At 41.7% G+C, this 27,371-nt stretch overlaps 1 protein-coding gene across 4 annotated transcripts; it reads left to right on the top strand.

The window, feature by feature from the left end:
• Positions 1–212: 212 nt before the first annotated feature.
• On the top strand, positions 213–27,154 carry GOSR1 (golgi SNAP receptor complex member 1). Of its 4 annotated transcripts, none has more exons than XM_041422990.1 (9): positions 213–272; positions 606–714; positions 2,345–2,432; positions 2,630–2,737; positions 3,811–3,902; positions 4,059–4,133; positions 18,040–18,069; positions 23,581–23,663; positions 24,873–27,154. In XM_041422990.1, exons 1-9 carry the CDS (start codon positions 242–244, stop codon positions 24,995–24,997), a joined length of 741 nt encoding a protein of 246 aa, XP_041278924.1. In that variant the 5' UTR covers positions 213–241; the 3' UTR covers positions 24,998–27,154. The 4 variants fall into 4 exon arrangements, with proteins under 4 accessions (XP_041278924.1, XP_041278923.1, XP_041278922.1 ...); XM_041422989.1 differs by having other exon boundaries at positions 606–720; XM_041422988.1 differs by lacking the exons at positions 18,040–18,069; positions 23,581–23,663; positions 24,873–27,154 and adding an exon at positions 8,538–8,802.
• The last annotated feature ends 217 nt before the right edge of the window (positions 27,155–27,371 follow it).

Raw genomic sequence — 27,371 nt, 5'->3', positions numbered from 1 at the left:
TGGGGATCGGGGCTGGGGGAGCGGGATTGAGATAGGGGTCGGGAACGGGGCTGGGGGAGCGGGATTGGGATGGGGGTCGGGATCGGGTCTGGGGGAGCGGCATTGGGACGGGAACAGGCAGCGGTGTTTCCCCGCCCGGCCGCTGCGCGGCGCTGCCGCGGGAGGCCCGCCCGGCCCGGCCTGCCCCGCTCCCTCCGGCCGCTCTGCCCCGCCCGGCCCGCGCTGACGTTGGACAACAAAGATGGCGGCGGGGAGCAGCAACTACTGGGAAGGCGAGTGGGGCGGGGGGCGGCGGGCGCGGGGCGGCTGCGGGACCCCCGGGGCACGGCGGGGCTGAACCGCCGCCGGGGCCCCTCTGCTCTCTCCCGTGCGGCCGGCGGGCGCGGGCGGTGCCGGCCTGTCAGCCATGAGGCGCCGGTGCCTGCTGAATGAAGCCCGGGCCCCGCCGGGACCCTCCCGGGCTGCGGGTGCGCTCCCATCGGCGTGGGGGCTTCCCCAGCCACGAGGGTCCCCTCTCCCCTGTGGGTTTCTCTTGCTGTGGGAACGGGAGCCGCGGAGGTGCGGGGTGGCCCGGCGGGTCCGTGACTGTGGCCCGGCCCGTGCAGATCTCAGGAAGCAGGCGAGGCAGCTGGAGAACGAGCTGGACCTGAAGCTGGTCTCCTTCAGCAAGCTCTGCACCAGCTACAGCAGCTCCCGAGACGGAAGACGCGACAGGTATAGGTACTAGCCCGTTTCTTTATGTTCTAAACGCTGCCTGTGGTGCTCGGTGGGGTTTTATCCTTTGCTGAGTGCTGGTCCCACCTGTGGCTCTTAAGGCTTGGCTTCTTGGGAAGCTTTCAGCGCTTCTTGCTGCTGGTGTTACTCTCGGTGTGATGTTGCTGTGTGAGTCAGGCTGTGGGTGGCAGGTCGCTGGGGAAAGCTGGATCTAAACTTTGCTCTGTGTGGTATCAGTGAGCTTTTTAATGCTTGTTACGCTGGCTTAATTCCGAGGTTTTTTTTTTTTTGTATTAAACTAACAGGAGGTTTTCAGGGGCTTCAGGGTTAGGGGAATTTAGCTTTACACCTCCCAGGTGGGCTGGTGTGCTATTTGTAATCCCAGTTTTAAGGGAAGTGGAGCACTGAGCAGCTGTGCAGGGAACAAGCCCTCTCTTCAAAACCAGTGGCTATTTCTTCTTGTCTTTCTACTGAGGTGAGTAATAATCACAGAACAGCTTGGGTTGGAAGGGACCTCAGAGATGATTTTGTGCCAACCCCTCTGCCATGGACAAGGACAGTGTTAATGAGAATAATAAGAGCTGCACATATGTTTTTAGATGTGTGTATATATGCATGGTCTGTGTGTATATACAGGGGTGGTTTCTGTTTGCTTTAATTACATTTATGTTCGACTGAAGAATGAATGTGGTGAAACTCTTCAAGTGTATCTTGTGAGCCAGGGATGAGCTCTTCCCTGCAGTTTCACAGCAGGAATTATCAACCTCTCTGTCCATTTGCAACCTTTTCTTTGCTTAGTAACTGTATCAGTTGTGAATGTTGCTACTTTAGGTATGTGTGTTAATATTTTTATATTTTATTTAATTTAATAACTGAATCCATTTTGTACCTCTCCCTCAGTTTACAGTTCTGGAAGCCTGAGAGCACCTCAGCAACGATAATGTTACTCTTGAACAGCCCTAGTTTCACTTTTGTTTCTGCCTCTGGGCTGTTACTTGCCATGTAATCTAATTGTTTATATTATTTTTGCTCTCCTGTGCCAAACTTACTTCTCTTACTCAAGGCAGATTACCAGAGCCATGAGTAGTCTCTGAGGGGTGTTAGTTGCCACAGCTCTGCAGGCTTGTCTGAGATGTGACTTTTGTGGTTTCAGTTTACAAGCAAGCAGGGAAGGTGTGTAAAACTGATTGTGATAAGTGGTGTGGTCTGTGTTGCTCTGTAGGACAGTGGTTGCTTAATGGGTCACAGGGTTGTCCTAACACTGTGTTATTAAGGTGTGATTGTGTTGCTGGAGTAGCATGCTAAGTGTGCAGTGCTCTCTCCTGCCAGTGAATAAATAATTCAAGATTAAAAGTGGGGGGAGGAGGACAGTGGTACCAGACAGGTTTGTGGTGTCAGGCATTTCTTCCCAGGAGAGGTGGCGTTTATTTCCTGCAGGTGATACTGTGTCATCTGTTCAGATAAGAGTAAAAGCCATGCAGAATATGAAAATGTAATTTTTCAGAGCTTATTTAATCTCTGGCAAACCTGGGTATAGTGGCCTTTCCAACCCTGTCGCTGGAGTTTCCTTATTTCTGGCACTCATGAAATGATGCAACTTTTCAGTAACTGCTCCTCCTCTTCTGCTTAGCTCTGACACAACTCCTCTATTGAATGGATCAAGCCAGGACAGAATGTTTGAGACCATGGCTGTGGAGATTGAGCAACTTCTGGGAAAGGTAACTTGAGTTACTTTGGGTTTATTTCAGCATTTAGGCAGCATCCCAATCCGGATTTCTGTGACGGATATTAGGAAATCCCAGTGTGGCTGTTAGACAAAGTGTGCATGTCTAGCTGCCTCCTTCAGCTTGTGCACTGTAGTTTTCTTGCAAGAAGAAGCCATTTCACGTTTTCTGGGGTGTTTTTCCTCCTGCAGCTGACTGGGATAAATGACAAGATGGCAGAGTACACCAACAGTGCGGGCGTGCCGTCGCTGAACGCGGCGCTGATGCACACGCTGCAGCGCCACAGGGACATCCTGCAGGTAACAAAGGGGCCTCCTCCCTGCCTTTGTGCTCTTCCTTTGGCTAAAATAATTATTATTATCTATGCTGCTATCACAGCGAGCTGGAGTGTCTCACCAGGAGGTGTGAATGCCACTGATTCCATCTCGCTTTCCTTCTCTCCAGGCACCCGCTGAACTCCAAATTGAAGAAAATTGTGCTTTTTATGTCATATTGGTGACTAGAACTTAGCTGAGAAAGAACAATAAAGGGTGCTGCCTTATGTGGGTGGATTTTATATAGCAAAAGGGGAAGTGTAGTGAATTAACTTGTCTGTGTGGTTTGTCATTAACAATGTGCAGAGGGAACATCACACTTCAGAAAACATGATTGTAAAAGCTCCTAAGTTTCTCGAGGGAGATGGAGGAAATGTGATGGTTGAAGCTACTAGCCAGTGCTATAAATTAACCATGTTTTCATGGTATAGTCCTGTTAAAATGCATATTTTATTTGGCTGGTAGTTTGATTTTTGTTTGGTATCTGTGCAATCCATACACAGTGTGAAAAGCAGTAGCATTTGTATGAATGGTTACAGTGGTTTTGGTGCACACCAGCTGCCAGTTAAATTGTGTTTTGAGAAGTACCACTTGCCTGAAATGGTTTAAAATGTAAAATAGCATCTTAAAAATAGCAGCCATCTTTATTGTTCATAAAAGACTTTTGCTATTAATCTGGTGTAACAACAGATTAAACTCAAGAGTGTCTTCACCACACCAAAGAAGTAGGTTTTGTTTGGGCTTCTCATGGGAATTTTCAACACAAACCGATTCATCAGAAAGGTGGGGATATCTGAAACTGGGAGGAGCAATTACAGTGGATTTCCCTCCACACCTGTAGCTGCAGCCATCAAATTTAGCAACTCTAAGAGCAGTGAGTTTTCAGAATACTTTAGATTAACTTCCAGCATTTTTGCTGTTAAATTGCTGAGTTGGTCTTGCACTTTATATTAGAGAACAATTGACAGTTTTAAAGGTGGCTGGACCTCCTGTGGGTGTAATGTGTTGCTCTGTTGACCTCAGGACCCTAATTTTGGGATAACTGTTTGTTATTACAGGATTACACACACGAATTCCACAAAACCAAAGCAAACTTCTTGGCAATACGAGAAAGGGAGAATTTGTTGGGATCAGTACGGAAAGACATCGAGTAAGTCGTGTTTGCTACAGCAAAGGTGGGACTGTCCTCAGAGGGAGAAGGTGCAGAGAATGCTTGGCATAGCTCATGTGTCTGTGCTCTGAATAAAGCAAAAGAAGTTCCTTGAATTCCCAGTTCTCATTGAGGTTCTGTTCTGTTGGGTTTTAGGTCGTATAAAAGCGGCTCTGGCGTGAACAACAGAAGAACAGAACTGTTCCTGAAGGAGCACGAGCACCTTCGCAAGTAGGTGTTGCTTCCTCTCCACTGCTCTGGCAGCTGCCTGGCTTCTCTGGGGGTGAAGCATCTGAATTTCATGCAGCTGTTAAATGTTTATGGCTTGTGCTGAGTGTGAGCTGTGTGGGGTCGTGGTAGTGGCAGTGACTGGGGCTTTAGGATCTTGTGTTGTCTTCAGGGGCTTTTGCAAGTCACTTGTGACTCAGACCTCCTCCTCCCAAGGGAGTGGATGCCTTTCAGTCTGACTGGGGTAAAGCTTAAGAAACTAAACAGAAACTCCCATGATTTGGCTGAGTTTCCCTCTCCTTTTTTTTCCTCAGAGACAGAGAAAAACCTTTTTTCTTTTTGTCTCTACTGATTGTGGACAAAAAGTGAGGGAAGGGATTAATTCCTAAATTACCTATGCACTTAAATATTTGCAGATTGATTCTAGGTTAGCAGATAACAAGCCAAATAGAAAACACTTTGTTGTTATTCCTGTTGCAGAGAGGGCATTAAGTTATGAGTAGCTGCTTTGTGTGTCCTTGTTCAGCAAAAACAGCACAGGTGAGAGCAAAGAACTGGAGGGTTTGTGGTTTTTAGAGAGTCAGGAGATAGTTCTGGTCTTCCTGCCTCTCTCCTTGCCTGTAGTTGTGCTAAATCCCAGGCTTACACGAGAGGGCAGGCTTGCATTTAAAAAACCAAATAAATAAATAATTACATGTGGCTTTCTTATGTTTAAACTTGTAGCCAAAACAGCTCAAGAAACTTCTACAGGAAATTAAATCTTTTTTTTCAGTTGTGGCTTATCACCACTTCATCCTCAGTTTTTTGTAATGTATTTAAATCTTAAAACTTAATTGATTGAAAGCTTGAATTAGGACTTGTATTAAGCATAATCTTTAAAGAGAATGCTTAAATATTTCTGGGGTTGTAAAATACCCTTCTAAGAAACTGATACTGCCCTGAGTCCATTGCTTTGAAAAGTTTGCAAAAATTAAGAGCAGAAAACTTACAGCATTTTGTAAACATTTTCTGGCAGATATCTTCAGAATTTGAGCCTAACGTTTGTTGAGGCATTGGTTATTTGGTTTTTTTAAATATGCTAAACTCTGCAGCATGTTTACAGGATTAAAATGCATGAAAAATAAAGTTAAGGCAGTTTTAGAACTAGTTTAAAACCATCTGGGTGATTATTTGAAAATATTAAGACTTGAAAAAAACCCTCCACAACACTGAGGAAAAGAAAACCAGAAATAAGTGTGAGTTGGGAATCTTTAGTAAACAGGGCCAAAACTAATTATGGAATACTCTGCAAGGTGGAGATAACTGTAAGGACTGTGAAGAAATCCAGTGTAAAAGAAGAAGACAACATTGGCAAGAAATCAAAGCTTGCAAAACTTTTAAATTGAGAATCAGTAAGCTCAGAAAAAGATACTGGCAGAGGAAATTATTAGAGAGTTTCAACATATTTGTCTTCAGAGAAAGCAGTTAATGAGCTATTCATGCCAAAATGCTGTAAAAGCTAAGAAAAGGTCCAAATAAATCACCAGGAGCTGGCAAATTACACCAAACATGCTCCTAGGATAAATTGACAAGCTTTGTGTGAGTCATGATGCTGAATATTTGTAGTGCAGTAAATCCTGGTGCCAGACTAATTGACAGAATTAGATGATGAATATATTTACATAAAGACACAGGAGTAAAAATCCAAATGTTTTCAGTGGAGTGAAATCTATGAAAAGAGCTTGAAAAATAGACACAAGAATATAAACTTTACAATGTATTATTATATTCTTCAAAGCAGTGTAATAATGCCACAGGAGTTGCATATTCATGTCAGATATTGGAGCATTCACTTGGTCTTGACCCTGCTTAATTTATTATATTAAGTACTTCAACCTATTACATATTTATTACATGATCTGATAGCAGAATGTGTGAGCTGCTGCCCCAGTGCTGAGTGCCAGACTCTTCTGTCAGCCTTTTCCTTCATGCACAACAAGGTAAAACACAAACAGGGCTTTGCTCTGGGCTGTGTTTTCATGAATGCTCTTCAAAAAGCTGGGATTGTTTTTGGGGTGTCTCACTGGGGAGCAACAGGAGAGACAAGAAACTCCTCTGCTTTTTGGCTAAATCTGCTTCTTTCATTCCTGTGTCACATTGTGAACACCACAAAGAAGATCCTCTTAATGCTACACTTGTAGGTAATCCTAAGAAAGGAGAGGAAATGAAAAATCTGCAAGTACCAGATGCTGATGTATCGAAGGTTCCAACACACATTAGGCAGAAGGGAATGACAAAAAGCACTGTGCAAACCCTGCCAGTGCCTGCCTCTCCATTAAGCCATGAGGATCCTGGATCCATTTGGCCTCCCTTTCCCAGGGTGGGGCTGGCTGCTGTGTCAGTGCTGCTGGCAGCCCTGGGCATTTCCACCTTGGAGTCCCAGTGGAGCTGGGGCAGCCCTTGGGCAGGGGGCCTGTGCTGCTGCACCCCACACATCATATTCTTCCTTCAAACGCTTCACTGCTGCTCAGTCCACTTTATAAATCAGCTCTTTGTTGGGAAAGGAGATTTGTCTAGAAGTTCTGCTAGCTGTGGATAGGAGGCATGAAGTTTCCAAGTCACTCAGTTTCCTGTCTGAGTTCTAGACAGGTAATTCAAGAATAGCTTTAGCAACCACTAGAGAGATGAACAATAACACCTAATTTTTTACATAAAAAATTAACCCCTGATAATTAAAATAAGGTTGGCAGGCAGATGTTGGTGAGTATTGATAGCCTGTTGATATTTTTACCTGATACCTCAGATTTCTTGGCATGTCAGATGCTTAAAGAAATACCCAATCTAGAGTACTCATATTTGCTGTTGATTTTTGAAATCCTGTTTTCTTGGGTCTGTGCCATTCCCTAAAGGTATTTCATCTTCTCTGTTTGTGTGTGTTTTGGCCAGGGGTACAAACAAGTCATCCTTTTTCTTCTAATTCTGTTTTCCATCTAAAGAAAACAATTTTGATGAATAGATCTAGCTTAGCATTTTAAAAACTGCTCTGAAAAGTGCTGCCTCAGAGGAAACAATTCTGTTAACTTAGAGTCTGTCCTGAGAAATTCTGCAGTTATTGATGAGTTATAGTCTAAGTCAGCAAAGAAGGAACTAATGTCCTTGATTAAATTTGCAATATTGTGTGTTTATGCAAGTGAAAATCTCCCTTGTGTTGTAGGTGAGTGATACCAGGGGGTACTGATGAGTTTGTGTAAAAATTGATTAAATCTTCAGAAGTTTAGATTGAAATTACAGATTTCATTACCCATGATGAATTCCTTGTAAAACTAGGTGAAAACACAGCAATTCTGTCATTGTGGGGCAACTGTGTGATTATTACTTTATTACTCAGCTCCAGCACTCAAAAATTAGTCATTTATCCCTTTCTAAAAGAAGTGGCTGGTGATGAAGCAAGTGCCTGTGTGGTGCAGATATCATTAGCTGTGTTTTTAATTGTTGTCAGGTGACTGCATGTTGCTGCTGAGTGTTGCTATGCAGCCTGTGAATCTATCCAGTAAAAATTTTTATAAATCCTCTTAGCTGGTGCCTCGTGTGTGAGTGGTGCAGGTAGGTGAGATGAACCTGCTGCAAGTGTTGAGACACCCCTGTGTGTCTTAAAATGTTCAAAACTGGCAAAGAGAGGGCCAGGCTGCCAGAGTAGGTGGGTAAGGAACTTACTTTGAAGGAGGAAAAAAGAGAGCAAACAAATCAGAGGGACATGTGCTGCATGGGAAAGAGAAGAGAGGAATAAGAGAAGTGAGCAAAACAACAGGAACCTGCAGCAGTTGTGTAATGGTGCTAATTAATAATACATACCTGAGATGATGAGGAGAAATTAATGTTTGTGCAGTGCTTCATGTATGTGGAGTACTCTGGATTAGTAAACATTTTTATTGCTTTCATTATGGCATTTTGTTATCAGCAGAACTATTTCAAATTTCCTGCTGTTGTTTGGTCAGAAATGGGCACATGGAGTAGAGAATAATCACCAGGAAAACTGCTTCCAAACTTTGTTGGTGGTACAGGCAAGATCTTAATGGAGGGAGTGACTTAGTGACTGTTTTTCCTCTAAATATTGTCTTTCCTGACAAATTTTCACTTCAGCACTGATCTGCAGAGAGAAATCAGCTCAACGAAATGCAGAGACACTTTGCAGGGTTTTTGATTACAGGTGGTTTGATCTTTTGGGAGAAAGCTGCCAGTTTCCTACCTTGATAGAATTTCTTTTTCTTTTGTTGTCCCTGTTCTCTGTTCTGCATGCCCTGGTTTCCATTCACTGTGCTGTTGCTGCTCAGGTTCCTGTGGATTTCAGTGGAACTTCAGGGTTGGATTAAGACCAGAGAACTGTGGTTGCCTCCCTTCCCATCCTCTCCCTAATTTCCTAATTTCCAGTTGCAGAGGACACACAGATGCCTGGGCAGTGCCTGCTCCAGCTGACACACACTTCAGCACTGCATCTCCTTCATCTTCTCTTGGGAACAGAGAGAATGCAGGAAAACCAGCTAATTCACCAATTCCTTTTTCCATCCCAAGGTGCTTGGGGAAGCAGCAGGGAGGGAGGAATGTGATGAGCTCTTCCCTGGCTGCCTGCTTGCTCTGCAGCCTCAGAACTGCTGAGCTCCACTTTAGTCAGGCCCAGTAAGGGCTTTCTTTTTTTTTTATTTTTATTTTTAATTACCAAACTTGCCTCTTAATTAAACTGATTTTTTTTGTTCATGTCAGAGCAGAATGCAGTGTTCTTGTGGTTCCATTCTCTTTAATTTGAATGCAGATTTAACCGAAGCAGCACTTGGGAATGAATAATTCTTGGGAATGAACTGCTCTGTAGCAGTTATGAAAAAAAACCCAACCAGCTCTGCCCTGGGAGGACAGAGGAGCTCTGCATGGCCCTGCTTTGGAGGGTTTGGGTCTGGTGCTGTTTGGTGCAGCCCTGCTGGGCAGGGCTGGAGAAGGGCTGCAGCACTTTGCCCATTGAACTGGAAGTTACAGTGCAAGGAGGGATTGGGGAATCTGGGTTAAAACATTTCTCTCTGCTGGGTATTAATTGCAAGAGCTCTGGCAGTGATGTGCTGCTGTTTTCCCATACACTGTTGGCTTGTTTTCTTTCTTTCTGGAATAAGGAAGTTTGAGAAATTGCTGCATTAAAAGCGTGTGCCAGTGCTGGATGGCTGTGGTAATCACCTCAGTGCCTCACCACTGAGTAACTCAGGCTTTTGGGGCAGGGCTCTCTGCTCTGTCTGAGCAACAGCATAAAGAAAGTGCTTTTCAAAGAAGGGATTTGAGCAAAGGAGGATTTTTGGTGTTGCAAAGGCTTACTTAAGGATGCACAACAGCTTGTCCTGTAATCCTGTTTCAAAATACAATTCTAGTCTGTCATTCTGCTCTGTCTCCTATTCTATGGCTGCGGAGTTTTCTTGATTGCATCAGTGATTCTTTCCTTCAGCCTTATCTCTGTCTGGGCTTGAATGGGTTTTATCTCCCAGGCTGCTGGCAGAACCTCTGTCTCCTCAAGACTCCTGGCAGAGGGACACGAGGCCACTCTGGAAGTGGCTGGATCAGCTTCCCCTGTCACAGTCTCAGATTGAGTATGGCACTTGGGCACATCATCTACCCAACTGCAGCAGCAGACAGAGAATCATTTGTTGTTTTCTTATTTAATAGTAAATAATGTTCAGAGAGGGAGACAATTCAGGTCTTCTGGGAAAGGAGAAACTTCACTATATATAATTATATGACTGTATGAGCAAGTTATTGCAGTAGTTTAATGAGAATTTGGGGAGGTTCAAAGCTTCCAGGCAATGAAGGAAGATGCTCTCTTGGGTATTATTATTATTTATAAATAACTTAATAAAAGATCATGAAAATCAGCCAAGCAATTCAGTATTTAGGAGGTTTTTTTCCTCTAAAAATAGTTTGAGCTTCATTAGGGTAAAATCAACTATTTCTTTTAATCTTCCTGTGCTGTATTTAGGACTTAGAAAAAACCTCTACCTCAAACCACTAAACCAAAGCTTCTCTATCTCAGTGTTTATTTGCATGTTTTCCTGATAGTTGGATTGCTTTAACAATACTGTAATCAGTAATTTCCCTGACACTGATGACTGTTGTGACATTTTTATACCTCAATATGTCTAAAAGTGATGGGGACAGCAAATGAGAAAAAAAAATCAAACCCACCAGACACAGCACAAAACTTGCTTTGGGAATTTCCTGTGTAACTGCCAGTACAAAACTGAATTATCCAGGTGACAAAGGATGTAGCCACATTGACATTAAGAGCTTCCAGCTCATTGTTTGCTTTTCATCTGTATGCAAAGTGAAGGTTTATGGATGAAATTCCATGTACCCCAGGGAAAGTGACTGTGGAAACTCTTGTGGGTCTTTATGAATGTCTGCAGGAGCTAAAGAGCAAACCCTCACAGAGTGAAAGATTGCCTGAATATATAATGGGGGAAAAAAAAGTGGCTGGGAAAAAAACTCTTCTCTGGTTCTTGATTCTGGGCTTCCCCTTAGAAACAGCCCTTTGGTCTTAATCTGGGGAAAGGGAAGGATATAAAACCACACTTCAAACTTCAGGGCTCTGTGGTTTCTTCTGAAGTTTTTTTGCTCCTTTCAGAAATAAACAAGTCGCTGATGCATGTTTTATTTGTTTTTAGCTTTCCTTTCAACGTTGTTTCTTAACTAGGACAGCTTCCCCCCTCCAAGGTCTGTATTGAAATTAGGGCTTTCACAAGTGCCGAAATCCATCCTGCATGGGCTGGTTCTGAAAAGCAGGTGCAGCTTTTCAACAGAATCAACAATTGTGGGGTTTTATAGAATTCCTTTTGTGCAATCTCAGAATCACTTTTATATTCTAATGCAGCATGTCATTTTTTGTCAGTGTGGCTGTGCACTTCATTATTCTTTAGGGCCAGAAGTGCTTGCTCATTATTTGCTATTAGATCCTCCAGTACAAACAAGCTGTTGAACTCAATTTGCTGTGTATGGATATGTTAAATAGTAATTATTGTCATTTTCTCATATACAGGGTGTATCTCTGGAAAGTTACCACACTACTGCATAAATGTCATTCTTGAGTTTTTATTTAATTTCAACCTCTCCTAATGCATCAGAATTAGGTTCTCATTCTTGGCTGCTGAATGATTGCTGTGCAGATTCCTTTGTGTTCTATCAAATCCATGATGCTAAGCAGAACTAGATCCAAATTACCCTTAAAGCATCCCAATTTTGTCCTAATAATAGAGTTCTGTTTAGAACTTTTCAAGGACCTTAGTTCGGTTGTGATTTGAAAGATGCAGAGTGTTTTCCTCTCACTTGAGAGACTTGTTTATATCAAGTCTAGTTGCACTTCTGGAAGAATGCATCTTGTTCAGTCTCAGATAAAAAGCCCTAAGAACCCTGGGAAACTGGGTCAGGAGAAAAATGCTGAGACCTTTACCCATTAATAAATTGCATCCTGGGTTTGGCTTGTGGATGGTTTAAATGTTGTGTGCACTTTACATTTTGAACCACAAGTGTTTGTTATGTTGCATAGTTAACTATGCAGCTTTAAGAATCATTTTCTGCAACTTAATTAACAGGCAGGTAGAGAGTTGTAAATCAGGTACCTCAGCCAAGTCCTGCATGAAAGCCACAGAGCTTCTCCCAAAAAACCCTCAAAACCACAGCAGGTGGAAATGCAGTGAGGGAGCAGAACACGTGTCTGTCAGTGTGGATTTTAGGGTTTCATACTACATTAAAGTTGGGTTGTCATCCTTAGGATAACTCTCACTTCATTTCTGTGTTAGCTGGCCTGGAAATTAAAAAGATATTAATTATGAAGGTTTTCATGTGATGGGGCTCGCATTCCCCTTTGTGTTCTCCTGGTTACTTTATAATGTGTGAATAGTAGAATGATTCTTTAGCTTTGCCAAGCTTTAGTCAAAAAACACTGAGCTAGAAAAGTGATACAATCTATTTTGTTACAGCACAGATTACAAACAGCTTGTGTTTGTTGTAAGCTGAGCATCTCCTGTCTGTGTGTGCCCAACAAATCAGCCGTGACAGGTTATCCTGGGAGAGCTCCATTTCAGTCAGGTCAGTGTCAGATAGCAGAGCCTGGGTTGCTTGCTTTTGAGGTGTTTTCCCTTTAGTTAAAGGTCCCATCCAAATTCCATGCTTTAAACCTGGGGAAATAATGCAGGCAGCCCTGCCCTGGCTGCTGGCAGAGCGTGCAGATGTAAAATCTGAGGAAATGCCTATGGAGTCCATTAGGAAGTTACTGGAATTGTTCTGACAGTTGTGGTTGCTGATAATGACTTACAGTAAGGCCTGCCCTGCTCAGTTCATTTCACTTTGTTCCTATGGGTAATATGGAGCAATTATATGGGAGGGTCAGGCTCTCCAAGAACTTCTCCAAGCCTGACTCCAGGCCTGGTGGTGCCACCCTGGCACTGGTTTGTGCTCAGCCAGCTGCTGCCCCTCATGTGGACAGCAGGAGCTGATCTCATTTTTAAAGTTTTTACCTGAGTTCTTGGGGTAAACTGAACACTGCAGGTTATTGAGAAGCTCTTAATCCCTTATAGATTTGCTCTAAGGGAAGAAGTATTTCTGCTGCTCTCCCTCTTGGGGCTCTCAGGCACTTTCCCGGTCGTCTGCATGCCAAAGAGCTTTCTTGGCTAACTCCTCTTTTAGAGAGACACTTCTTCCACTCTGAGAATTCCCAGACAACTCCATGGAGTTCAGTGGAGGTGCAGGCTATACCCTTTGGAAATCCAGGAGAAACAGCTGTTGTTGTTGGATCTGTGAAGGTGGATCCCTGTTTTAAGGAAGAAAATCCCTTGGTACTTGTTTGCCTCCTTTAACCTGAGTTAGAACAACTAATCTTTTTATTGGTTATGTGTTTACAGGTGTTAGCTGCAAAAAAAGTGCTTTTCTTAGTGTATCTAAAGTCCAGTTTGCTGGAATTGATGAGCTGTTGAGGTATTTACTTAGTGATGTAGCTAGAAGTCAAATTTTTAGCTGAATTTGTGTTCCAGGATTGCAGTTGGAGGGAGGAGGTTTCACCAGATTATTTTCCTGGAAATCCTTTGGCAGGTTCTTCCCTACAGTAAAAAAAGAGAAGCCTTCTGTGTATTTTTTGCCCTCATGTACAATTTCTTTCCATCTGGAAAGAAATTCAGCACCAGCCAATGTTGGTTTACTCTTGCCTAGAGCAATGGCTTCTGTTCCAGAGCCTTTCATTCTAGATTTAACAAATTGTTTGCATTGATGAAAAGCAACGTGATATTGTGCTTTTTTCTTTTCCAATTTTGCAACTATTCCTCATTTTTACTGAAAGTGATTTTTGAGATGTGCAGAAATAACCTTACTGAGGTTTTCAGAGATTGTAGGTGTGATGTTGTTGAGCAAATTTATACATTGATTAATGCTCACATTTGTGCTGGGTTTTGTGTTTGATTGTTGCCTTCTGCAGCACACAATGTGACAAAATTGCATTTCCTTAGCATCCTGATTTGTGCTTGAATTAACACTCAAAGAAAACCAACAAAAGAGAGCAGTTTGGGTCAGTATTTGAACCTTTCTTTGCTTTTAGAGTGGTTTCTGTGGAGAAACTGTTCATCCCTGAAAATGCCCCATGCCTTTGTTTTTGGCCAGCCAAGTTTTCTCATGCTGGAAGTGGAAGATGTATGCTTCATGGTCAAATATATTGGTCTTAGTCAATAAATACATTTCTACACCAATTCTTTGAGACTAAATTGGATCAAACTTGAGACAAGTCTTATAAAATCTGGAATGTCTTGTTATCACAGGGAGGGGGAAAAAAAGTGTTCTGCTTTACGTTCTTCTACTTAAGTTTTTAAAGAGCTTAATGATTTTATGAATTTTTAATATGATAAGGAATGTTGATGGCAAGCAGAAAAAATGAGTTGGAGATGGGGTTTTATGTGTGTGCACAGTGTTTTTTCATTATTACTCTGTTATTATGATGATGAACATAACTGAGTGTATAAATCAGATTTACCTCATACCTGTATATTTGTATTAGAGTGTGTTTTACAGGTTTGCATTCCTGGAAGCTCCACATGGCCTGGTGATCCAGGACTGTGAAAATCTGAAAGATTTATTGGAGGCAGTTGGAGAGAGCAGAGACTTAGTGATTTGTCTTGCAGTTAGAGAAAGGACAAAGTAAAATTATTATTTCTGTAGTTATTCTTTCTGAAAGGAAGAAAATAATTATTAAGTGCTGTATTAGTTTGTTCTACAGGGTTATCCCTATCCCTTTTTAATTATTCTATGTGATAATATTGCCCTTAATTTCATCTGAAGGGTTTAAAGCATGTTGTGAGATGAGTTGGGTGCAGATGAGTTTTACTGCTCTGCCCTATTCCTCTGACTTGGTTTGGGTATGAGCAGCAAAATCTATGGATATGGGAGAAGCCCAGTCCTCAGCTAAGTATTCATCTGTATTCATGAATTTTATTTAAGTACAAACACAGAGATTTGCCTTACAAACAACATAAAATGCTTTTTTTAGTTCTAAAAGCCTGATGTGGCGAGCAGGACTCTTTTCTCTCATGGGGGCATATTTCACTTAATTTTTCCTTCAGATTAATTTACCTGTCTGCATATTTAAAGGACAAGCTGTGCCATTTTCTGCAGACAGCAGTTGCACAGAGGCCTGGGTATTTCATATGCATGGCTGCTGCTGCTGGGCTTGTGCCATTCCTTACAGGAGGTGATTGCCTCAGCAGCTTCCAGCCTTTTTCCTGTAGTATTTTTAAAAGGCTTTGTCTGTCTGGACAGGTGAAAATGCAGAGTTTATTGAAACAGATGGCAAGTCAGATTAATAATGCCCAGAACCATTTTTGCTTGGATGTTCACAAGGAAATGTCCACTGGGATTGTTGTCTTTGCTTGGACAGCAGAACAACAAAGTCAATAGATTTTAATTTAAGAGCTTCTTTTTGTAGTGTTTTGAATATGTAAGTTAAGCACAATTGCCTCCTTCAATGTTATTTTTTTATTCTGGGAAACGATTGAAATGAACATTATTTTTAATTGTGAGAACAGCTTCTATTTCTAGAGAACAGGTTATTAATAGTCAGAGATCTGCAAACTTCCCTTGTGTCTCTGGGGCCTGTTGTACTTTGTGTTCTTGATCTTCCTTAAATCTGACTTATTTTTATGGTTATGAGCTGTAAAATGAATGAAACAGATGCTTCTGTTTGGGTGTCACTGTGAGTGAACTTTACAATCTGTGTTTGCCAAGGAATCCAGACCTGCACAGCAGAATCCCTGAAATGTTCCTGCTCACACTGCCTGCCTTTACCAGAGTGTCTGGGACTGTCGTGGCCATTCCCGTGCAGTTTTTCACCTTGCAAGGAGGGATGAGTTTGGAAATCCTCTCAAGAGCTGATTTTTCTTGTGCTGGGAAGAGCACACTGCTCATAAATCTGCTTCCTTCAGTCTGCCCTCACCTACACATCTTCATTCTGAAGAAAATTCATTCCTGTGTATCTCATCCTTTAAAATATTTGGGGTGACTCCACATAAGTTGAGAAACATTTGATCCTGAGCTTTCAGATGCCCTGTGTTGGCATTTGCAGCTCATGCCTCTGTGTGTTGGTGTTCAGAACTGGTTTTTACTGGTTTAGACATTTTTATGACCTTCTGTCATCATTTTACAGGTAGCCACATCCCCAGAGTTTATTTTTGTGTGTGTATAAACATACATACACATAGAAAAATAAAGCAGTGTCATGTAATCTGGAGCTTTTAAGTCACTTGTTGTGTTTATGTGTCTGACTAAGGAATGAAACTGCCCATCTACAGCTTTCTCTAACATAAAAAGCAGTGAGTGTCCCTGCTGCAAACTGGCAAGCCTAATTTGGGTGCTCTAAAAGCCTTGGAGGACATCCTAGTTCACTTGAGGTCTGTAAAAGTGTTCAGCTTCTCTGTCATCTTCAGTTCATCAGCATAAAAATTCTATCATTACATCAGTTGAATGGACAAAGAGCTGGTAATGATTTTTCTAAGGCAGGTTTTTTAATAGGGCTCTTCTAACATTTTCTTCCACAGAATTTTTTTAAGTATAACCTGTTACCAGCAAGGTTTTTAATACCTTTTCATTGATAATTTTTTTTTAAATAATTGAACCTTTTCTAAAATGATTCATTCTTGTGCACTGCTCTTGCTTTTGAGGCTGTTTTCTAATGGTTTTGCAGTTTATTCTGATTATGCCCTGCCCACATAACACACTAGTCTGTTAGAGACTATCTATGAAAGGCACATTCTCAGCTGGATTGTGTCTCTTGGAGACTCAGCACTTACAGAAATCTTTAATGCATTGCTTTCCTCTTCTGCCTGCCTTGGGGACGTGGGGAGATGCTGTGAGCCTGCTCTGTGTGCACAGCTAGGGTGTTTCCCTTCTCTGTGCCAGTGTAATAAACACCACACAGTGAATAAAACTGGTTTTATTTGCTTAATCCAACGTGCTCACAGCTGATGTGAATCTTAGAGAGTGTGGCTCTGTTTGCTGCCCCAGTCGAGTCCCTGGCAGCTTAAAATTGAGCAAAATATTTTTAGTGCTCTGTTCTGTGTTTCAAGCCATGGACAGCCTGAAATAGCAGCCTTGGTGTTTTCAGTTCTCTTCACAGAGAAATAAAGTCATTGTGTTTGCCTGTCCCCCTCCCCAGCAGGTCACACACGTGGCCCAGCACACTCCTCCAGCTGGAGCTGTGGGGGGATCTCCAGAATTCCTGTGGGAAGGAGAAAAGTTCCAAATCAGGCAGCTCAGGCTGAGTCAGAGGCAGAGCTGTGCTGCTCTGGGGGCTGGCAAAACACTTGGGATGAGGAGCGTGGAGGATGGAGATGGCCATGCCCTGATGGCATCTTTGGCTTTGGAAGCAATCAGTTCTGATTTAATACTGAAAGCAGTAGCCAGTACAACATAAAACTATTTTGATGGCAGGCTGATTTCCTCTTCAAACTGCAAACTCAATTTTTTTTTTGGCCATTATTCTCCAAGAATCTGTGTGAATGTGTGGGATAAACAGAGCAGTTGTAGGGGTGCACTGTTGTTTCTGCACTGTGGGAATGATGCAGGCACCTGTTCCATGTCAGGGTTACAGTGGAGATATTGATTGCTGTAACAAGAGGAGTTTTTGTGACATTTCACAACTGCCTGCAAAGCAGTGATGAAAACCCTGTGTGAAAGTTGAGTACAGAAAAGGAGAAATAGCTACACTCTTCCAAGGATCTTGTTATTCTCTTTAATGGTGTGTGTTGGGTTTTTAAATGAAATGTCCTTTCTGTGCTGTGCTGGAGGCTGCCCTTTCCCAGGGATGCTGCACAGGGCTGGATCAATGTGTGGCAGGCAGGGCAGGGCCATGTGTCACAGGGCTGTGTGTGACAAACGTGTGTGCTGTGCTCCATCAGCTCAGCTCTCACCCAGCTGCTGTGGCCACAGATTCTGCCAGCAGGAACCAGAGTTTGGGATCTAATCCTGAGATGGGCCCAATCTCAGCTTCTTAATCATGAATGACATTTTTTGAAGGGGTGGGCAGGATTAAAAAGCAATAAAATGAGCTACTCCTTTCTCTGATACTCCTTTGCAAACAGTCCTCCATAAATCACGGTGCCAATTCCCCTTTCTTGTCTTCTCAGTGTTTTATGTGTTCTCCTGAGCAGCTGCTCTTGGAAATGCTGCTCCAGAGGAGACTCCAGTGCATCTTCTCCAAAGTCCATATAAACCAAACCTGTGTAGTAGCAAAAGATGACAACATCCAGAAATAAAACATTCTAAGAGCAAATTTATTAGGATGATGATGGGGGTCATTGATTAGTGATCTAAAGTAGTACTTAGTGCTTGTTACTGTCTTTAACTTGATTTTTTTTTTTCTTTTGGCTTTCAGCTCAGATCGACTGATAGAAGAAACAATAAGGTAGGAATGAATGTAAAAATTTTCATTATTTTCCATACAATCAGCATTTCCATTAAATTGTGTCTAAATATATCAGTCACTATATTTATTCAGTAACTGTATTGTTTCCAGCTCCTTGGCAGTATTACAGTGAATTGCTGGTGGGTTTGGTCTGGGTTTTTTCTATTCAATATTGACATAAGAATGTTGCTTAAATATTTTATTCACCCCAGCTTAGAAAATTTGGGTTTCTGCTCAAAGGTGAATCACCTTTGGAGCAGAGTGAATCTCAGGCTGAGCTGTTGGGGGCTACAACTCTAAAATATGATTTCTGTGACCTTTCAGTGTATTCAGAATAAGGGCTTTTACCACAACTGCCTCAGAGGTTATTGCTGTTTTACATTTATCTTTTGGGGTTCTTACATTGTTTGGTTACTTAAATGATACCTTCTCTAACTGATCTAGACATTTTAGAACTGTAGCAACACGAATTTTATTATCTGTGCCCTTTCCAAGCCAACCTTTTGCAGACCAATAACTCAAACTGTAATAATGCCCAATTTAATGGTTTTAAATTTTAGATTATTGCTTTAAAACACAAGAAGGGGAAAAAAAGGTAAGAAAGCAAGTAAGATATGCTTTCAGACAATGCATGTACTGACAAAAATGACCAAGAAGAACAATTAGAGGTGCAGCAAAGCTGTGTCCATTAAGGGCTGGCTGGCTTAAGTACACACAGTGGGCTCAGCATAATTAACATGGAGGAAGAATGTGTTAAACCACATCAGTGTGCAGTGATGAGCCAGAAGTGATCAGTGCAATCATACCTGAAAATGTGATGCAATTTCACCACAGCCTCACAGAAATATTTCTCCAGCTTAGCCCAGCTGTATTTGTTTTGGGTTCTAGTCCTTTCCTCAATAAAAACCTCTCCTTTATTGCCGTGTTGTAACCCTGCTTTTCCATCTCAAAAATGCTCAGTGCTTGGTGACTTTCTTCTTTGCTGCCACTCCAAGCAAGCAGAACATTAAGCAGCATATGGTGATTTATTACTCTTAATATCCTGCAAAATTACATGTAATTACTTATAATTGTGTCATTGGCCTGGCTTCTGGATTCTGTGTCATCAGAGGAGCTCAGAGCTCTCAACCTTGCACAATTTGTTATCTGTAGTAAATTCTTGCTTGAGTTGTTGCCAAAAATGTTCTACAGTTTTTTGGTACAAAAAGAGCTGGTTTGGTAACGACATGGAGTAGGAAATGTAATTCCACTTATATCTGAGTTGAATTCTGCCTCTGTTAAAACCAGGGGGAATGTTTTGTTGAACTCTTTTTTTTCTTGTGGTCCCCAGTGTTTGGGTGTAATGGCAAGTGTTTAATTGATGGTAAATCCTGCTGCCTTCCAAGTGAATTTACCAGATGGGAGTTTACCCAACTCACCAATTGTTTTGTCTATTGTAACCCAAATAAAAGAGGGAATTGTGCAGAAGAAGCTGTTTGAGGACAGATTCCTTGAGATGTAATTAGCTTATTCTGGCTACTGCTCTGTCTTCAAGGTTTACATCTGCTGCAGTTCATTACTCATTTTTTAATTAGGCAAGTCAGGAAATCACGTTTTATTTCCTTCACACTTTTATTTCCTTAGGCTTTGTTACTAAGCACTGATCCCAAACACTGGAAAGCACATTTCTGTGTGTGCAGAGGCTTTTGTTGATGAGCTACAGCCACTAATTGAGAGCCTTGCTGTGATTTTCTGTCAGCCAGAGAAGTGAGGAGTCTCATTCTTGCTCTCCGTGGAGCAAACATCCATGCCAGGGAATGCATGGGCACCTGAGCTGAAATGATTCAGCAACCAAAGCACTGAGCAGGGCTGTCACTCCAGATGTGTCATTATTACTAAACTTTTAATCAATTTTTAAATGAATTACGTGCCATGGGTTCTTACTGCAGCATATTTCTCTCCAGAAGCGAGTGGGATGTGATACTTTGTACTGCAGTTCTTTTGGAACAGCCTTCACTTCTCTTGGCCAGATTTAAATATAAGCAGAGATTTTGCTTAATATGTTTGGAGTTCTCAGGTTTTCATTTTCAAACATTATCGCTTCTCCAAAATAGCAGACCATTTATTTCTTGTTTTCTAACAACTTGTGTTTTTATGTTGGCTCAGTTGGAATATTTTTTGTAGTTTTGTCTGTACAGTGTGACAAGTTCTTAGGATTTTATTGTAATTCTGTTTCTGAGGCCTGATCTGTCAGTGTTTGTGTGTTAGCAGATTGGACTGAAGCCAGACCAAAGCAAAAAACTTCATTTTTAAGAAATGGTCTCCTTATGTGTTTGATCTATCTCTTTAGGTAATCATTAGGATTTAATAAAAGGGAAAAGCTCAGCTGCACTGAGTGTTGACTTTTTAAAGGCATCAGCCACGTTTTGAGAATTCTCTCATTTCACAACCACCTTGCCAGAGTGTCCAGGCAAAATCACTTGCATTCCTGGGGAAATGTTTCTTCTGTTTTCATCTTAGGCTTCATCAAAGGAAACAATGGAATAAATAAAGGAATAAAGGAATATATAAAGGAATTTCCCAGGCTGTGAGTGTAGGTATGCATTGATGCACGCATATATGTGTATATGTAGAGATACAAATATAGAAATGTATCTCCAGACAAAGAATAAGTGATGCCATCAGAATTTTTACCAATTTAAACCTAGAGCTTTCATTTCTATGCACAGTCACAGAGTCCATTCCCTAATCATAGGCCTTGTCTTGAATTTCAATGAGCAAGTATGATTCATGGCATGCAAAATGAAGCAGGAGTTCCAGTAATCCGTGAATTATTTGATTTTTAATAACACAACTTCTTTCTTTAGAGTTTTGTTTCAGTTCTCCAGCAGTGTGGATTTGCCTGGTGTGTCTCAATGGGTGTAGCCAGGAGTTGATTTTTTGGTACATTTCCACCAGTGGCACTGGATGGATGTGGCTGCAGTGCGGGGTGAAATAACAGCTTAAACATTTATTTAAGTCAAAACTCTTTGCTTCCAAGTCAGGCAGCATTAAAAGTGTGGATCTGCATGTTAGACTTGTCCATCTGGGATAATGCCTGGAAGTGTTTATTACCCTGAGGGTTTTATGCCAGTGAAAAGAGCAAACTAAGTGCAAATGTCAGCTGGGTTTGCTTTGGAGGGAGGTTTGGCCGCTCGCATACCCACGGCACTGCTGAACAATCAAGGGCAAACTTGGAACGTGGCAGAACTTTTCAGGGAAATATGGCTGCAAGCACAGGAATTTGAGATTCTCCTGCTGCTCTGGGGAAGTGGTAGGTGGGTGTTTTATGGCTGTGACCTTGGGCTTAGCTGGGAGAGATTTCTCCAGTAGTGCAGCGATGCTGAGCATTGTGCTTGAGCAGGGCTTTAATATTAAATACAGAGAGCAGGCCAGATACCATCTGGTTTTAGAAACTTGGTTTACACCCAGCTCTGGTACTTCCAGCCAGTGCAGCACTGAGAATAGTTCCTGCTGGCTTCCAAGGGAAATGTTGAATCGGGGTCATCTCCATTCCTGTAAGAAGCAGTTCAGCTTTTGATGGGAAAGGTCGCGCGCCTTGCGGAGCAGCAGAAGCAGCTCCTGGAGAGCTGGGCTTGGGCTGGGCAGGGATTGATGGGGCCAGTCTTGTCAATGGCAAGAATGGGATTAATTTTTTAAAATATGCATTTGTCAGTGAGGCAATGGCAGCAGCAAGTCAATGAACATATGTCAGGGATGGGAATGAAACCAAGATTGTCTGGTGGAGGATATGAGGAAGCTGCAGTGCTCAGGATACAAAACCAATCTCTGGGCTGGTCCCCAGGAACTCTGTTTTCTGCTGCTTCTTAAATTGAATAATCTCCTTTACAGATCTGAAGGCTTAGATAAACCAGCTCAAGGGTTGAATAATCAAATTATACGTGAACAGCATTGCTTTTTGCTTGAATTTTGATTTGTTAATAGTAGCTGGAATCCAGTTAAACTCTTGTTCATGAATATCACAATTACATTTCATTACTAGACCGTATCATATTAAAAATGATAATTACCTCAGGTTTTTTTCCTTCAGAGCTCTCCAGTAAAACCCAGCCCTTTAAGCTAAATTCTTGAAAATACTGGATAAAAAAAAATTAAATTGGTTTCAATCTCTTAACCCTTTACATCCTGCCTTTTTATATGAAATGGACAGGTTCACTCCCCAGATGTTAAAGCAGGAACCTTGTGTTCTGTGAATAATTATTTCTAAAGGCATTTTGGAGGTGGCTCCAGGAGCACTTTATATACTGGCAGTCATCTTGTGTTTTCACTTCTGTAAATGAATGGATGTTTTAATGAGTCATTGGATGCATCTTACAAAAATATGGGGCTTAATTCAGAAGTGCATTGAGAGACACTGTATTAAAAACTCATCTGGACAAATATCAAGTCAGTGTGGGGGTGGGAGGTAGGAATCTGTAAGTTACTGAACAAACTTCTCTGTGTGCAGATAGGAAACAAGTTAGAAAAAAAAAATTTCCTAGTAATTCAAAATTCCCTGAGTGCTCTTCTTAACAGCAAGTTTTTAGTGGTTTTGTGAGTTTGTTTTTTTTACTTTAGATGACTAAAATACCTGCATTGAAAAATTGTATGTTTGTATCAGGTAAAAGCAGCATTTCACATTTTCCTACCTCTGAAATGACAGCTTTAGTTTCCTTTTATATTTTTCTGTTGTGTTTTTCCACTTAACTTTTACTCCTCCAGAACATTTCCCCTCCATATTTAAGGCTCATAAACTCATCCAAGAACTTATTTTAATCATTGTTATTCCTGTAGATGAAGTCAACAGCAGTAGAGGTGACTTTTCTGAGTTATTATGAAGCCTTGTTGTATTTCTGTCCTGCTTTATGTGTTTTTGAAGCACATGCCAGCAAGGAGAGCAGTATTTGCCATATTTTTCTTTCTCAAGCACTGTGTCCTCAAGCTTTGTCAATTGAGCAATTCTTTATAATCTTCATTTAATATCTTGTTTTTAAGAGCAGAGTTGCTTTTTTTCTGACCTCCAAAATGTTTTAAATTTGAAATGGGAAATTCAATTTTTTATTGGTAAAGAAATAAAGAAAATGAAAACTTATATACCATGGGGGATATTCTTAATTAGGAGCAGATCTCAGAAACTGATTTTTTTCTGTGCTGTGCTGGAAGCATCATTTGGGATGAAACAAACTTCTAAATTTAAAGCTTAAGCCACAAGAGCATAATTCTTATGTTGTTTATAAGGTAATACCAGTTTTCATTGGCGCTGGAGGAGAAAAGTCAAACCTGCCTGTTTCAAGAAATCTCAGTGTTTCAGGTTATATAAAACTGAAATCATTTAACTGTGAGAGAGAGAGATTAATGGAAAAATTGTGGTTTCATTCATGTTGCTTCACCCCATTCATTGTCCTCTGAAGAAACGTTGCCTGCTTGTTCTCCTCTTGTGTGAGCTGTGGATTATTCTTAGCACCAACAACTTGATCCTCTTTCTTTCCCCAGCATTGCCATGGCAACAAAAGAAAATATGACTTCTCAGAGAGGGATGTTGAAGTCAATACAAAGCAAGATGAATACCTTGGCAAGTATCCTTTTTCCTAAAAATTGGGGCTGCCTGTGCCTAAGAAGAGTTGTGGTACAATTTTTCACTCTGTCATCAGCAGTGTCAGTGGCTCTGTGACCTGCACTGTCAGCAGTGACAAACAGGCCAGGTTTTTATCAGGCTCTCCTGATAACCTGACTGAAGCATCTTGATGGTAAATGTGGTGAATAAGTTGGTTTTGGTCAAATTTAGGCACTGCATATAAATTAACAAAATTTAATTTTCAGTTAGGGGTCTTCAACAGCATTTCATGGCCTTCCCTGCTGTATGCTTTTCTAGAAGTACAGTTTCATTTCAGGTCCTGCTTTTTGCTTTCAGAAAAGCTGAAGCTTGGTGTTCATCACTGCTTGCTGTGGTTTACAGCTGAGAGTAGTCAGGGCTTGAGCATGCTCTTGACTGTCACACTCTTGTGAGATTTTGGCTTGTTGGTTTCTGTGCATATTCTGTCTCAGGCTGAAGATTGTGCCACGTTGCCAAGTCAGGCACGTTTGTGGTTTTCCCACTTTATTCCTTCCCTTCTGTCAATGGACAATGTCAGCACTGTTTGACCAGACACATGACATCCTGGAAAGGTGCATCTTGGTAACCCAGAAATTTCATTACAGTTCTTAGCAGCTGGCAAGAACATTCCAATAAAATCTCAATAAGCTTTGGCCTTAAAAAGATTCTCGGTTCCAAAGACATGAAGCTCTGATTGTCTTGTTGGCAGTTGTATTTTGTACATTAAGAGATAGATTTACACCCTCGTGGTTTTACAGAGCTTGCACACTGTGTGGGTCATGCAATGTGCAGGATTTTCTCAGTCAAATGCCTTTGGTTGTTCTCTTCACCAGTAACAGAATCCCATTGAAGAAATTCCACAGATGTTTTATATAGCCACCCCATTTTTTTTTTCATTCTCATTTAAACACAATTAATAAAAGTAACTAAGCCTCATGAACTGGAGATTAAAATGCTGGTAATTGAGGTGATCAGGTGGTGAATTCTGTGTAAATGTGAGCTCTGGGCTGTTCCCTTTGCTGCTCTGCAGTCAGTGAAGTGCAGTTGTAACCCTGCTCCCTTCCACCGGCGTTTCCTGCTCCTGCTTCCTCCAGCTTCCAGTAGTTCCAGTGTTGGCATTTCCCCATCCAGGCTTTGGGGCTTGTTGGTGAATCCCTGTTTGTGCTGTGACCTTGACTCAGAGCCCTCCAAGACCGTTTTCCAGCAGTGAACAGCCTGATCCAAAGGATCAACCTCCGGAAGCGACGGGATTCCCTCATTTTGGGCGGCGTCATCGGCGTCTGCACCATCCTGCTGCTCCTCTACGCCTTCCATTGATGGATGCTGCCCCCCTGGACTCTGCCAAACCTCATCACCACCTTCCCTCCTCCCAGCCAAGGAAAAGTGACTGGGGGAAGCATCAGACTTGCAGAGCCTGCTCGTGGCTGGGGCTGTCAGCATGGTGTCTGGAGCTTCTGATGGTAGACACTGGCACTGGGCTTGGGCTGAAGCTGCAGTGTTTCTCCTCCCCTGCTGTTCACCTTCCTTTGGGTTCAATTTGGTGGGATTTGTTTGTCTTTAATTCCCTTTCTCACTGCAAGGTAAGTGCCCGTGGGATGTTTAACCAGTTCCAGTGCTCAGCAGTGCTGGGGAGGTTTGGTGCTGGCTGGGGAGTGGGAGAGGATTAAGTTTGCCTTGTGTGGAAGCTCAGCAGGAAGGCTTTTCCCTCTAATCCCAGCCCAGTACTGAATTTCACCCTGAGAGATGAATATTGCAGCTTTAAGCCTTCAGGTTGCTTTACTACTAAATACATGTTCTGTAATTCTTCTTAACTCCTGGTTCAGATTCTAGTTTTTTCTGCATAATTCATGCTGTGAAAACTGTGCTTCACACAAATTCCTCAAAGTCAACTAAAAAAAAGGGGGTTTCTGTTCACTTTTTGCACAGAACATGAATATGAAAGTACCCTCTGAGGGACATCATAAGATTTCTTGTGGCTTTAAAGGGACTGACAAAGTCCCACTGTGTAAAAAGGGAGCACAGTGTCCCAGCAGCTGTTTACTCAAGGTTCAGTCATCTGAAAAGTGACCAAACATGAGTTCACCTGAAGGAATCTTTTGGGTGCAAATACTTTCATTTTGGCTGGCACCATAAAGATCTTTATAAAGACACAATAAGCAGTTTACAAAGCCTGTACTGTAATTTAGGTGAAGTTACTCTGATAGTGCAGGTAAGAAGGATATGATCTAAACTGTTGATTGGCAATGAAAATGATGATGGTTATAGCTGAGGCAAAGGTGTCTGTGAGCAAAGGTTTTGGACATAACTCCTCCTGGCAAAGAGCTGACTGTATGAATAGTGAAACAAATGTTATTTACCATTATCTGGGGGGAAAAACTTTTTCTTGGTCTGGACAAGCAAGAAGCCTGTTCTTTGTCTGTAAACAAAGCTGACATCTGCAGTGGCTTTGATATTGCTGCTTCCCAGATTACAGATTTTTTTGCTCTTTCAGCAACACTTTTCCATCTGTCTTATCATAACCCAACAAATTCAAGCCTTGGCACTGAAATGCCTAACTCCTTTCACAATCCACTTAGAGTGCTCCTAACAGATTCCTTGTATTCCATCACCCAAAAATGTCACACAGTCCCCAGGTTCTGCTCTGCAACAGAGTCCAGAGGGACAAACACAAGTTTTTACTTCATTTTATAGTGCCTGTGAGTTGGAGGGAAGAGGGACTTGTGTAGTATGCAAACCCACACTGTTACACCCAAAATGTCTGGATTTAAAGGCTTCTTTGCAGACTTAATAACCCTGTGCTAAAAAGTCAACAAGGGCTTCTAATCAGCCAACCTGCCATTGGGATTTGGAAGAATTTGGAATTGAGATGTGTAAAACTGTGGGGTTTGTATATTTGAAATAAAGGGTGATTATTGGTTGATTTGGGAACGTTCCCATTTGGAGATGAAGTTTATTAAGGAGGTTTATGAAAGAGCTTGATGGATAAAGGAGGATTATTAATGGATCTGTGTGTTGGGAGACCAAACTTCTCCCTGTTGCCTTTTCTTTGATTCCTCCTCCACCCTAAGGGACCCTGATCAGCACTTGTGCATCTGTTTAGGATTTATAGGATTTGGTTGCTCTATAGTTGGCAATATAAGATCTGCAGTACCATAAATAAATTCATTTATTTAATCTTATAAAAGTCTTTTTATTGGACTTAACTGATTATTTGGTGCATATATTTAATCTTATTGTGAAAAAGCTGCTATGGAAAATATGTAGATTATAATAAATATGTAAACATAATTGATTTTTCATGTTATGAAAATGTTATGGAGGAACTGATATATTTTAGTATAAAATAATGGAAATATGCTGAATTATCTCTGATAAAGCTTTACTGGAAACGGTTTCAGTGTTGGCAGCCCCTCCATGGTTTTTGTTTGTGCTGGTTTTGAGTCAGCTTTGTGTTGAAAAATACATTTAATTATCTTTGGAGCTTTCCCTTCATCATCATCTGGCAGAGTGAGCGGGTGTTGCGCTGTGCTCCCTGGAGGGATGTGTTTGCATCTGGCCCAGGGAAAGGCTTCCAAATCCAGGAGAATCAGCCTCATAATTCATCTCTAACAGCCTGGACCTGTGGTCAGAACAATGGGCTGGAAAATGAACACAGTGGATTGTAGCATTCTGCCTCAAATCCCAAAATACA

The sequence above is a fragment of the Onychostruthus taczanowskii genome, unplaced genomic scaffold (assembly GCF_017590055.1).
Source record: "Onychostruthus taczanowskii isolate IOZ18803 unplaced genomic scaffold, ASM1759005v1 scaffold75, whole genome shotgun sequence".
Classification (NCBI taxonomy): Eukaryota; Metazoa; Chordata; class Aves; order Passeriformes; family Passeridae; genus Onychostruthus; species Onychostruthus taczanowskii.
This window is presented reverse-complemented; position numbering and strand designations above follow the sequence as displayed.

Bases quoted from the DNA above. Each gene is read 5' to 3' on its own strand.
- GOSR1 (XM_041422987.1), top strand. From the start codon at position 242: ATGGCGGCGGGGAGCAGCAACTACTGGGAAG. The intron at 721-2,344 runs GTACTAGCCCGT...TCTTCTGCTTAG, and splicing joins GGAAGACGCGACAGGTATAG to CTCTGACACAACTCCTCTAT. The intron at 2,433-2,629 runs GTAACTTGAGTT...TTCCTCCTGCAG, and splicing joins TTGAGCAACTTCTGGGAAAG to CTGACTGGGATAAATGACAA.